This window comes from Notothenia rossii (assembly GCF_949606895.1).
Source record: "Notothenia rossii genome assembly, chromosome: 1".
In the NCBI taxonomy this organism is placed as follows: domain Eukaryota; kingdom Metazoa; phylum Chordata; class Actinopteri; order Perciformes; family Nototheniidae; genus Notothenia; species Notothenia rossii.
Genome location: NC_136912.1, coordinates 5,437,138 through 5,451,045, shown reverse-complemented (window position 1 = coordinate 5,451,045; position 13,908 = coordinate 5,437,138). Strand labels below are relative to the sequence as shown.

At 41.4% G+C, this 13,908-nt stretch overlaps 1 protein-coding gene across 1 annotated transcript in view; it reads left to right on the top strand.

Moving 5' to 3' along the window:
* Positions 1-13,190, top strand: part of lcor (ligand dependent nuclear receptor corepressor) — a gene marked incomplete at its 5' end in the record, with an annotated part of 86,673 nt that extends 73,483 nt beyond the window's left edge. The window contains 3 exons of the mRNA XM_079675124.1: positions 1,454-1,915; positions 6,299-6,389; positions 10,639-13,190. Of these exons, the coding sequence (XP_079531250.1) occupies positions 1,454-1,915; positions 6,299-6,389; positions 10,639-11,779 (1,694 nt within the window). The 3' untranslated portion in view covers positions 11,780-13,190. The remainder of the gene's footprint in view (positions 1-1,453; positions 1,916-6,298; positions 6,390-10,638) is intronic.
* Positions 13,191-13,908: the final 718 nt, after the last annotated feature.

Here is a 13,908-nt window from a genome sequence, read left to right as displayed (position 1 = left end):
TTTTGGGTCTAATGTATTGTTTGGAGGATTTAGGTTTCGACTCGCTGGCACGCATAAGAGAAACCAAATATACTACATGTGGCGGTTATAAAGAGATAAGTGCAGTTGATTTATCTGGGACAATGGCAGATTAATGCATTAATAACAAATGAGTGGCTCTGTTTTCCTCAATGGGAATTACCCGATGAGATGAATGCATGAGTGTTTGATGTTTGTGTTGTCGCAGCAGGGGATAATTGGACGTTTGGTTTCTGTAATTCCTCCCAGACTCTCACCGGTCTCTTGGTATTTGTTGCACTTTGAAATTGTTCTTTTATTTAGAATCTTTGTCTCACTGTACTTGTGTTTTGATAAATGAAATGCTCTGAATGATGATAGAATCTAAGCTGAGTACAACTTGTGTTCCAAGTCCAGCACACTATCCACTGAGCCACAGCCTAAGGTTTTTTCAACCGTCATACTCTCTAGTTATACGAACCAATAAAAAACATTTTTTAAATGTTAGGTCACTGGAATTTTGTGTGATATTTCAACAAATCACTTTCTATTCACCTTCAATTATAAAATAGTTTGGTCATTTTATCTTTAAAAATGTCTGGAAATTGCCCAAAAAACACCAAATGCAATTTCCCAGAAGCCCCAGGCTGTGTCACAGTCCAAAATATAACAAGATGGCATTTTCACTGATTATAAAATAGAAAGAAGAAGCAAAAACTAATTTGTAAGAATTTGGAAACAAAGTATTTGCAATTTGTTAACCCTTAACACAATTAACACATGGCTGAATCATCATGCATACATTTATCTGGTTTACAGTACATGTCACTTGTTAGACACTTTTATCCAAATCGACTGACAGACTCAATACGGTGGACAATCCCCACAGGAGCAATTTGGGGTGAAGTGTCTCAGGGACACAACGACATGCTGACTGCAGTGGGGTTTGAACCTGTGAGCCCCTGATCCCAACACCAACGCACTATCCACTGTGCCACACACCTCCGTTTACAAGTTAAAATAGCGACAAAGTGCTCGACGTTGGAGTGAAATCGAGAGAGAATCCTGGGTAGATTTTAGGGAGAAGGTATGAGAGCTGCAGCGGGAGGATGGCAGGCAGTAATCTCACACAGACATGGTGGGCAATAGGCAGGATTAAGAGCTGCTTCTGAGCGACTGTTTGATTATTTTCAGTATAGCATCAGGATTACATTTTTCAGGATGAATAAACTGGTGAACATAAAGAGTTGTTCCTGGAGTACGGGATTCTGACATGTGTGCTGTTGCGAAATTTGTATTTCCAAATGTATACTTTCCACATGTTTGTAACTTTTTAATGCTATTTTATTTTATTTATATTTCAGAAATATTTTGGACTGTTTATTTCTAGTGTCTTCATTTCTCTGATGTACATTGCCAGCAATCTTATCTTCTGGTTTTTTTTATTTCTCCCCAGACCTCCCAAGTTTCTCAGAACCTCACATTCCTCTAGTGGCTCGTGAGATCATGCAGCGAATGATCCGCCAGTTCGCTGCCGAATATACCTCAAAAACTACTCAGGACGACTCTCCTCCCCTGCCCAACGGCACCATGAAGGACCAAAGCCTGCCGAGAGCGGCGCCTCTGATCGCGCCCGGCTCCCCTCCATCTTCTGCCTCCTCCTCCTCCTCCTCTCCTTCCCCCACCCCGGGACCTGGTTTCAGCCCAAACTCCGCCGCTGCTGCCGCCTCAGCACCGACATGCATCCAGAGCAGCAACGGCACGGGGACCAGTAACGGGTCAGGAGGGGGGGGGACGGCTGCTGCCTCTGCACAGAACCCCGTCCTCAGCAAGCTTCTCATGGCCGACCAGGACGGCCCGCTCGACCTGTCCGTCAAAAAGAACGAGGAGGAGGAGGAACTGGAACCGAGCCAGCCGGGTGAGAGCACACACACACACACACACACACACACACACACACACACACACACACACACACACACACACACACACACACACACACACACACCAGAGTTTCCGTTACACATTTGTTTCGCCGGTCAACATGTCCGTTAAAGTTGAAATATTCCGGCCAAAATGAGAAAAGTGCCGGTGAGCTTTAAAACAAATTGATATGATTGGATATTAAACAAACTAATTATAGTAGATTAACTAGATTATTAAAAAGTAATAATTTATACAGTAACTTTGGACAATAACACGGGAATAATAAACGGAGCGCTCTCTCCCTCTCCTGACAGCACGTCAGTATCATGCAGCTCGCGGATCCAGTAATGAGTGACCCGACCGTAAAACTAAACATATCTATAACTAGTTTAGGTAGTTTGAGAGGTAATTAAAATAGCTACGTGTGATATTCTAACCTGAAGTGTGTTTTGTCCGCTCACCGCTGCATGTGATCATGCAGAGCTGCGTGTCGACTCGTCAGCAGCAGCTGATCTCTCTCTCCCGTCAGATTAGACTTCACTCGCGTTTGGGTCCATATCGATCAGATCCAGCTAGTTCTAGCTAATGATATGACTACCTGCTTATTAAAAGACACCTAAACAATCATAAACATCTGAATCAGGTCCAAATTGTTCACCTGAAAACATATTTATTTTTGTTTTGTTTGATTGTTGCAAATGCACATTGACTACAGTTAGCTGTAATTAGCAGACTGCTCTCACAGATTCCCTTTCTACACACAGAGACTATCATTGAACACATTCAGATCTCTGAACGGCCTCCTGTTTAGGATTCAGCCTCTGCAGCAGAACATTGATCTCTGTAATAAAGCTTGTGGCTGAAGTGTAATCAAACCAACCCAGCAGGGGGGCTGCCCGTCCTTCTCAGAACCGGCTGCAGAGCGGAAGCGACAGCTCGTTGTTTCAACCCTCAACTCAGTGACCGGTGACCATTGATGATCATGATCATGATCAGTGACCCTCTTTAATACCAGCTTTTTAGAATCTGCTTACAGTAAGCCTCTGGAGTTTTTCACCAAAAAGATTTAGGCATTTCCAAACCACCTCATGCTCTGCCATTATCTCTCTCCCACACATACAGGGGGATTCCTTTTAGACAAAATGTGACTCTGGTAATCCCCAAAGCTGGATCATATACACACTCAGTAGATTTCATTTTAGGAAAAATTAAAATGCTCAAGCAATCAAATTTGTTTTTACGTTGACAATGAGTCAAATGTAATTGAACAGGGTGCATTGTGAACCCACAGAGAGACTAGGATTTAACCTTTGCTCTCAGATTTAGTTTGAGGGCATGAGGAATGTAGCGGCAAGTCCAAATCTTTTTTCAAACTGTTTTTTATTTCCAAAGCCAAACTACCCGCCTTCCCCACCAGGTGCGACCATACTGAGTTGCCTTTACGCATGATTTGGGTTGACTGTAAAAAAAAAAAAAAAAAGTTAAAGTAACAAAAAACAATGACTATGAGATAAGATTATACATATTTTTTTATTACACAGAACCCAAATATTATGTAGTGAAAAACACAATGTTCTCCTCCAGAACAAGATTGATATTCACAGTTAGTTGGTTTACTTCGGAAAGTTTATTTGTGATGAATTTCAGTCAATTAAGTCCTTTAGTTTGATTTTGTTGAACACATATTTTACCCAACACAGAGCAGGACTGTTACATAATACTTTGTAAGGACGAGTTGCCGTGTATGATCTGATTCGAGCTGAGGGCATCTGGCAGCTATAATCTTCACATTGAGAATAAATACATTTTTCATATAACTCTCTAATACTGTAAGTTCTTATAATGTGTGAAAACAAGCATGTTAACATCGAGGAAGGACCTCATTACTGTAATTTAGCGTGGTGGTTATCCCTGGGCATTTTGTGACTCAAGTGCATTTTGATTAAGATTAATTTTGGAAGTAAGATTCTGTGTATTAAACATAACTATGGTATATATTTTTGATTCCTCCGGGCTGTACAGTTCATTTGAATATATGTTTGATTCCTCTGGGCTGTACAGTTCATTTGAATATATTTTTGATTCCTCTGGGCTGTACAGTTCATTTGAATATATGTTTGATTCCTCTGGGCTGTACAGTTCATTTGAATATATTTGTTGTTGGACTAAACAACAACAAGCTAGTGAGATTAGTGCAGCAGTCACGAGTCCTGCCTATATAGGCTCACGGGGGGGTCAAAAGGTCAACTGCACTTTAGGGATTACAACAGAAAAACACACAGATTGATGACTGAGATGAATTATCAGTATACGTTAGAATTGCTCTGGGAAGACTTTGTTTGTTTCCCAAATCAGTCTTTTCAAAAGCATTAACTTTTGGATTTTTTGAGGCAAAAACCATCAGATAAGAAGGAAAAATTGAACGATTTTAAACAGCGCTCTAGTCGTGAACTAAAAAAAGTCTGGAAAAATATTTAAAAAGTCTTCAAAATCTAGAGTCTATTAATCAATAACTCACCATTTTCCTATCTTACCATAGTGTTTACATTTTGAGAGCACATCAGCTTTGCTAATATCCCCTCGACTTCATGTCCTCTCACACATCATGATTCATATTTTCTACGTGTGTGTGTGTTGTGACCTGATTTGCTGACGAACATATTCACGAAGAAACTGAGATTTCACACACAGCATGTGGCCATATTTCCCAGACTTCCTTGCTTAAGTGAGAGACCACCTGTTCAGAAGCACAACATAGTATCTCAGGCTTTTTTCATTCAGTGGTTTCCATATGCAGACACAGAAACAAGCAGTTGCAGAAGCTGCTAAAAATGAATTAGAGACGTTAATAGATTGTATTTAAAAGAAGTGCAATGGGATCGACTGCATTCTGCCTCATGTATAACTCACACAAACACATATCTAAAATATTCATCTCTTTCTTCCTCAGGTTTGTTCCTTCATCTTGATTTAGAAGATAATGTTTTTTAAATGGTAAACAAAGAAACAGATAGAATTAATTAACATACAGCATAGTTGCCAATATGGTGAACTGCTCAGGTTAGTCAAAGATTGATTGGTACATATTATTCTTATTGTTAAACAACAAGGTATTTCTTCTGTCTTGTTAAAATAGGAGAAAGATTATTATGAATGTGATTGAACAGACAAATGTGGATTTTAAATGTTCTTGTCTCTACTTTAAACATACTAGATTTAATCATAAAATTAGATACAAAAATAACGTTATAATGCCTTTTAACAAACAAGTGGCATGCATTCAAATACATAAATCTCAAGAAGAGAATAGATAATTCAAATTAAGTCGAGCCCGACCAGCTCTGATAGACATATTAATGCATCAATAATCATAATCCAGTAATTGAATATATATTTGAAGCTGAAATGAGCTGTACATGTCCTTTTGGTTCCTACGTATAGTTAGATGTTCATTATTTTGCCCTTAAAGCAGGATTTTAAGTACTGGACTTGAACTTGTTACAAAGTATTTTTACAATTTGTTTCCCCCCCTTTGCTTAAGTATAATATCGGAATACAGAATCAGAAACTAGGGATGTCCCGATCACCTTTTTTTGCTCCCGATCCGATTCCGATCATTTAATTTTGACAATTTGCCGATACCGATTTTTCCCGATCCGATCTTTATGCAATGCATTAAGACAAAAAAAAAGAAAAAAAGCATTCAAGTTGTCCCTTAAGGTTATTTTTTTATTTAAATTGGATATTCTATCCAACATGGATATAGCTTCTTTCTTTCACAGCAGCATTGGATCAGTTCAGTTGTGCAGCATTGGATCAAAACAAAATAAAGCTTTCAGTACTCGTTAGCTTACTGCTACAATTAGACACTGCGCCCTGCCCACTGTGTTGCCAGATTTGAGAGAAATAAGCAACCAGGTCTATGAAAACAAGCCCCAAAGAAGCAACACATACATGATGTTGTGTCATTTGAAACCAAAACTAAGGCCTCAGGATGACTTTAAGACTTGAACATGGTCATTTTTGTTTTGTAACATTGAATACAAAAAAAAAAAAAAAAAAATCCCGATCCCCGATTTTTTTCTCCCGATTCCGATCTTTTGAAAATCACGTGATCGGCTCCGATCCCCAATCACGTGATCGGATCGGGACATCTCTATCAGAAATCCTTTGTGAGTCCCAAAGCGGGGACATTTTCAGAGTTACAGCAATAGTTGAATAGCAGGTAAATAAAAAAAGAGACCTGAAATAATAAAAAAGTACTTTTCCAGCCCTGAAGAGATGTAGTTACGTGTGCAGTGTGTTCTTTTAAAACCATTACTGCTTTGATTCACGCTAAGTTGTGTTAAATCTTTTATTTCCTGTTTCTCTTCAGACGGCGTCCTGGACCTCTCCACCAAAAAGAGCCTCAGCGCAGGCAACCTCAAAACCTTCCCCGGCTTCTCCCCTGAGCCCAGGGTCAAAGGGTAAGATAACAGGATTAGTCAAACCAGCCTCTGCGCCACGGCCATTCTCCTAAAACAACAGCGGAGAGGTTGAAGCAGTAACGCCTGTTGTGTTCCTGAGCCACAGAGCACTTGTCAGTCTTAACACTAAGTACTGTGTGGAGTTTAGCCTGAGGGAAGAACATGATACTGTTCTAATGATCATGATTCAAATCTAAGTCAGATGCCCAACCGCAGTCAAGCTTCTCCTTTGACAAAGATTGATTTCACGAGTGGATGAAAACCATCAGGCAGATTTTATCAGCAGTTATTGTTTTACTGTCAGATTAGACAAGTTGTCCTGTGTGTTGGTTTAGATTCAGACAGTTCTCTACTTGGGTTCCCAGCTGCTCAATCATTTCAGTCATACTTAACCGCCATTAATCTGCTTTTGGTACTGTAAGCAATGTTCACAGTGCTACTTTTTGTAATTTAAAAAGACAAAAAAAGATATGGGTGCTCAATATTCTAGGGAAATAATCAAGATTACATTGGGTATGAGACGTTTTTAAATGATGTATATTTTGAGTTTTAAGTATATTAAGTTCACATTACTTAAAGGCGACCTTTTAAGCTAGATTTGTGTTTTTTATTTGTATGTTGTGTCTCTACTGGGACATGTCTCCATGCTTTAATGTTCAAAAAAATCTTTATTGTTCTTATACTGCCTGTGCTGCAGCACCTCTTTTCACCCTCTGTCTGAAACCAGAGCCCAGTCTGCTCTGATTGGTTAGCTGACCGGCTCTGTTGTGCTCTGCTTAGAGATGTCCCACCCCTTAGCCTATCACGTACAATGTGTTGGAGCGCTAGCCAATAGAAGCACAAGTGTTACTTAGTAAAGTCACTGTGTTTTTGGAAGTAAATAAAGGGAATGAATGAATTAGCCCCGCCTCCAACGTTTCATCCAGTTCTCTTATACATCTATATTCCACGCCCCCCAAAACCGGTTTTCTCTTTTCTCCTCCGTGTCAGTGGATCTATTGACAATCCTTAGTGCAGTCATGTATTGATGGATGAGTACTCTGCCTTGAAGTCATGTTTGAATCGGTAGCCATCATACTCGCATCCTGCATCCAGAGGGAAAATAAACAATCAGCGCTAATCGCGGCTGCCATTTCAAGGAATGCATTTGATCTGTAGGTCAAAGATGGATTAGTCGAGGTTCGATACACAATCCTGCCCCGAATGCAGGATTTCTGCGTGGCTGTGGTTGTGGAGGAGGATGTGGGCATAGAAATCTGCCCCCCCCCCCTGTGGGCTCTCTGGTCCAACAGTAAACACACCTCCACTTGCTTTCTAAAGTGAGATATGAGAAGTGTTGCTTTGAAATGATAGTTAACGCAAGTCCCAAATGGCCGTCACAAGAGTGGTTCTTTCCGGTAAAAACTAGTGTTGCCTAGAAACAGAGCTAGCAAACAAGGCCAGTGTTTATCCCACTAGTTCTTGATTGAAATTAAGTGCATTAAAGTTATCAATAGAGCAAACGCAGCTACAGATTTTCAAGTATGGACCTGGCCTTTAACCAGGAGTTGTATCTGATGTTTCAAGACTGTGACACTTCAGGTCTTTTGTTTTGGACTGACCTTCTGTAGTCCAATGATGGGTTATTACTTAGCAAAAATTAACAGTTTGTAAAAAGGTGGTTTGGCTAAAACGAATCAGAGTTCAATCGATCAGGAATGAAGTTCTAATATAACTGCAGTAAGGATCATTATAAAACTCACAGGTTCTGCAAGAGTGAAAGAAAGAAGATGGTAAAAATTCTGATTTTTCACTATTAATAATTCATTGTCCTCGGGAATTGGCAATATCCCATGAAAAAATGAATTCTCCATTTAGTTTAGTAGAGAAAGGCATACATTCCTTTAAATTGTAAAAAAAACATCAACAAAAAAGCTTTTTGTTCATTCACACCCTTGTCAAACAATTTTCCACAGACAAAGGACCCAGCAGGTAAACCTTGCCATCGGGAGGTATTTCCACGATAGGCAAACAAGGAACTGCCCCTTAGGGCTCAGTCTACTCCCTCAGGGTGCTCGGGCCCTCCTAAAGGCCCCGAGCCTCACCAGGAGTCTCTAATGATGAGGCCATGTAATATTAACTACAGGAGGAGGTGGAGCCTGTACAGAGTTTCCACCCCCACTGAACCACCACCTTAAGACACCAGGTTGCAGTTTGTATTATAGGTTACTGGTTAATACTTTCCTGGCCATGTTTGTAGAAAGACCTCAGACAAAAACTACATTTTTTTGTTTGTACATTCTTTATTTCTTTATATTTTTATTTAGAAGCATAACTGATTTCTGTATAATCACATTTTTACTTAGATTGTTTAAGAATGACCAAAAAAGTTCAATCAGACCTGGTTTAAGATGTCCCATGATGGACTAAATGCTATTCCATTTACTCCTGGTGTAACAATGACATGTGGACCTGTCATGCTATATGTGAATAATATAGTGTAGGACCATACCTTATTTTTCAAAATACCAAACAGATCATGCATTTTATCCATTCCTCATTTCGCTCAATTCAACACTGTCTTTGCATCATGGGCTGATTCTGTGAGAACAGCACCATCTACAGGCCTGGCATATGTACTACAGCGTCTCCAGCGCTTTCCAACGGCAATGTCCGTGGCTGTCTCCTCCTGATTGGTGGAGTTGGCCCAATAGCCGTAGCGCCACTTCTGTGACGTCATAGAAGTGTTCAAATCTGGATCAGTCTGTATCAGATCCGTTGCAGCCCCTTTTTAATAGATTTGGGTATGGAGGAAAATAGAGAGGGTTGTGTTTTCTGACACTTGGTGAGTTCCCTGGAACACCGGGGACACATATTCATGGAGAAAAGACGTACAAAAGGCTGCAGGATATAATTGCCAACAAAATGTTTAGCCTCAATGCACACACTGTTGTTCGGGGAGCACCAAGCATACCCCCAGATTCTGAAACAATCTTTCTATCAGTGTCATTCAAGATTCAAGGCTTTCATTGTCATGTGTACATAGCTACAGTGTACCGTATGTCGATGAAAATCTTAGGTCCCAGGCTGTTCCAACAGTGCAACACAATAAAACATAAAATAGTGCAAGTAAAATACAATCAAATAGAATAGAAGTAGTGCCATAAGAGTCTATGTACATCATTTGTAAGTTGCGTGTTATTTTTATTCTTTTATTTTTGCAAATACGTGTTCCCATTGATTCTCAGAATCTGTCTGGCGCGTCCTCCCTGATGACTCTATTAGAGAGTACAGACTCCAAAGCCTCTCGTTAACCCTGTATTGTCTCCATCGAGCCCGAGACCGCCCACTGTGGTAATCTGTCTTAAAGCTCCCGCTGAGGACTCCCCACATGGCACAGTTGGTAACTCTGCAGCTCACCAGACTATGTCTCCACTGGAGAGATACAGTATTTCCCCTCAAGTTTCTTCTCCCCCCAGCCAGCCGTTGATTTGAAAGCCATTTCCCGCTATGACAAACCTAAGGGAGCATTTTTTAAAGAGCCTTTCCACTGTTGCTATAGTTACTCAGCAGTAGGAGCATTGGCCGCAGCAGTTTTGAGTCGATGCAATTTAATGCAAGCGTATGTTTCAACAGCAGACATGGTTTTTCAGAAAGAAATAAAAAACGCTCGCATACTGTATGACTGCATTTTAATTCAAGAAACTCAATTTTAAAGCAAATTATTATCCAAAACAACAAAATAAATGTAGATTGTGACTCTGGAGATAAACAATGCCTTCTTAAAGTAGTAGTTGCTAGATTAAAGATGGTATAACAAGAATGAAACCATTTTGCCAATACAAATGTTTGAGAATTTTTATGAGAAGTATGCTAATATCTACATTTCAAGCCCTTTTAATTGTGTTTAATGTTTTTACAACCCAAACTGCTCCTAGAAGAAGATGAGTTAAACTCAAAGTCTAAATTTGACTTTGTTACTGTGTTCAACTCAAAATAGACGCAGTTCAAATCCTCAATTTTCAATTTCGAAAAACCAGTATTTGTTGAGAATGAATGGGTTTTAAAGATAAAAACATAATGAATTACATTCTCGCCCTACCTCAATTTAAAATCAATTACACTCACTGGAAATGAAGTGATGTTTAATAATGATAGTTCTAATATGTGGTAAAAAGGCACAAATTGGACTTCGATTCTGAATCAACGCATTACAGATTTTGAAGACACCCGACGCTATCCCTAAATTGTTCTGTTTTTCTCCATCCAGACGTCCCATTAAAGCGGAACACACCCTGCCAGAGGTGGACGAGGACGGTTTGCTGCAGAGAAGCTTGCAGGACGGACTGAGGGAGAACTACGCCAACTCCACCTCCTTCAAGCCGCCATTGGCCCGCTCGCTGCGTATCAAGGAAGAGCTCCTCAGCCAGAAGCACCGCCTCCTGAGCCAGCCTGCTGCTCTCTCATTGGCTAATTTAGAGTCAGCAGGCTTGCTCAATCATGCGCAGTCCCTCGCCTTGCTTGGCCAGAAGGGCTCTTCCTCTTTCTGGGGAAGCAAGGCCCACCTCGAAAGCCTGATGAAGCTAAAGCAGGCCAGTGGAGCTTTGAACGGGGCCCTCAGCGACCTCAAAGACCTGCCTACATTCCTGGAGAATCACCACAACCACCACGGAGCCTTCTCCTACAAAAGTTCCCACCACCACAATCATGTCTCCAAAGCCCAACACCACCACCACAACGAGGGGAAGAGGGACCAGGGCCACTCGCCTCCTGTCGACCTAAAGATCCCACAAGTTCGGGGCATGGATCTCTCCTGGGACCCCCATGGCAACGAGCTGTACGGATATGGCGCCATGGGGATTGGGGGAGGATGTCATGGTGAAAACAGTCTAAACCGGAAGCTGAGAGCCATCCTACCCAAGCAGAACCGCCGGGGAGGAAGTCTTGGAAGCCTTCTGGATGGCGCTGCCGACTACTGGAGCTCCGACTTGGACCACTCCAGTTCTGGGCCAGCGTACTCCACCTCTGACGCAGAAGGGGACCCCAACTCCAAGCAGCCGAGGAAGAAGAGGGGCCGTTATCGCCAGTACAACACAGACATCCTGGAGGAGGCCATAACCCAAGTGATGACCGGGAAGATGAGTGTGTCCAAGGCTCAGAACATGTACGGGATCCCGCACAGCACCCTGGAGTACAAGGTGAAGGAGCGCCTTGGAACCTTGAAGAACCCCCCAAAGAAGAAGCTCAAGCTGATGATGAAGATGGAAGCAGGAGGCCTGGATTTTCCTCTTGGGGAGTCGGAGAACAGGCTCAACGCAACACCGCGAGACGACGGGCCGCCACTGGCTGCTGCTGAGCTCCAGGACAATGTAAAAGAAGAGATTGAAGACAATTTCAAACCAATCGACTAAACGACATACACATGTAAACCTCAGTCAAATGACAAAAGTAATTTGAAAATGGATGGGGCTTTATTTGTGCCAACTTACTTTGCAGTATCTGGGTGAGCACAAACGCAGGGATAATATGAGGAGGATTCTTAAAAACAAACGTGAGATAAACAACTAATCAGATGGTTTTTAACAAGCGTGGTTTAAGCAATGCTGTATTAGCATTTGTTTAGCTTTTATATCCAGGGGCTTAACAAATGCAGCTAAAGACATAAATCAAATGAAATTTCCATAAGCATGCTGATAATCCCCAGCCCAAAAAAACCCTTTCCCCTTTTTCTGAACTTGATAGACTGAACCAATGCTGCTTAAAAGTGCAGTTTGGGCTTTGGAACATTCCAATTGGGGAACATAATGGGAAGGAGGGGAAGGTTGAAAATTAACTCCATGGACACATAAGCCCCTTTATTGCTCCCCTCTCTTACGGAGTACTATCTGAAATTGGTAAGTGAACAGTCTATTACATTTGAAGCCAACTGTAAAGTTTAATCATACCATTGATATTCCTCGCCAGGGTTGTGAATCAAAACCCATCCTCTTATTGCCAGGTAGCCATGACGCTTTAACTGCAAATCTTTTCTTTCCTCCATAAGATATTCCGCTAATCTCTGTGCGGACGAAAGCAACATTAACCCGTCCTTTTTGAATGAGAAAAGACACAAAAGTCATTCAGGGATGCATGTTTGTGAGTTTCGTGGACACTACTGACTTCTAGAATCAACTTGTTTCCTTTATCGATATCTTTTCATTTGTTTTGCTTTCTTTTGCACTACACTTTTGGTCCGGCGCTTACAGACCAGGTTACCTCGGCATTGTTGCCCTTGCATCATGCACTTATTTTGGTCTGTCTCCGAAGCCCAGTCGCAACCTCATAATGGGTCAGTGGTGCACATCGCCTGCGTACGCTGATCCATAATCAGATCCCAGGGAGCTCGAAAAACCCTCTTTTTTTTGCCAAGAGACAAGTTGAGGGGTAAACTGATTATGGATCAGCCTTTTTAAGGCGGATTGCTACCTCATGAACCTCCATCAGTGTCTCACTGCTGATCCTGGAACGCTGGAGCCGCCTTCAGGTTGCCCTCCAAACGGTGACCGAAGGGAGCTCATCCCTTGCATGGAGACCTTTATTGGATGAAGGCCTTTTAGGATCAGAATGTGAAACCCTGCTGCTATCAACTTGATTATCTAGCTCCTATACGAGGCTTTAGCCAGTCTAAGCTACTGAGTTTTAGCTAGTCTTAGCAAACAACAATACATTGCTGATGTTTTTTTTCCTTTTCTAATCAAACTGCTTAGCTGATGAGTTTTAAACGTTTATTTCCCTCAAACCTCAGACAGTTTTAACGGCAGTTAACTACAACAATGTGCATTTATTGAGGGGCGTTTAGGGATGATGGGTGGGCAATATGCAGTGGGGAGGGGTAGTTGATAGAAGCCAGGGAAAGGAAGATTTAATATATTATAAATTATTATGACTGATGATGTTAAAGCCAATCCGTGATTCTGGATGATTTCTTTTCTCCTCATTGTAACTCAGGGTAACTGAGACAGATAATGTGGGTTTCAAATATGGTCATTTCCTGTTGGACCTATAGCAGACAAACAGGAGGACAAGACACGCCTCTCACTAATGCTTTGTCTTGTGGGAGGGGCCATGTGATTAAATATGGCAGAGCCATAGCAGATAGACCTGCAAATTAATCGCGACAAAGAACAGAAAACTGATGTTGGGTTTTGGGGAGCGAAATTTCTAGCGGTAAACTTCTAAAATAGCACTTTTCAAAAGTAAGCGAACTCAAGAGAGAAAGAAAGCTGTTTGAGGTTATGCACGTAGTGTAGCTCTTCTCTGGGGGATATAGGGCCGGGAGCGATCGGAGGGCAGAGAGATGGAAGAAAAAAGCTTTAGTGTGAAGACTTTCAGAAAGCTGCAGCTTGGACCCAAACTTCTCTTTTGTTTTCCTCTCGATTACCTCCATGATTCAAAAAAAAAAAAAAGATAAAAAAATGGTCAGCTTGAAGAAGTTGAGTTTTGCGTAGTGTCGTCTTGTTGTTTTCCCTCCTCGCCGCTGAAGCACCAGAAAAACCATCAT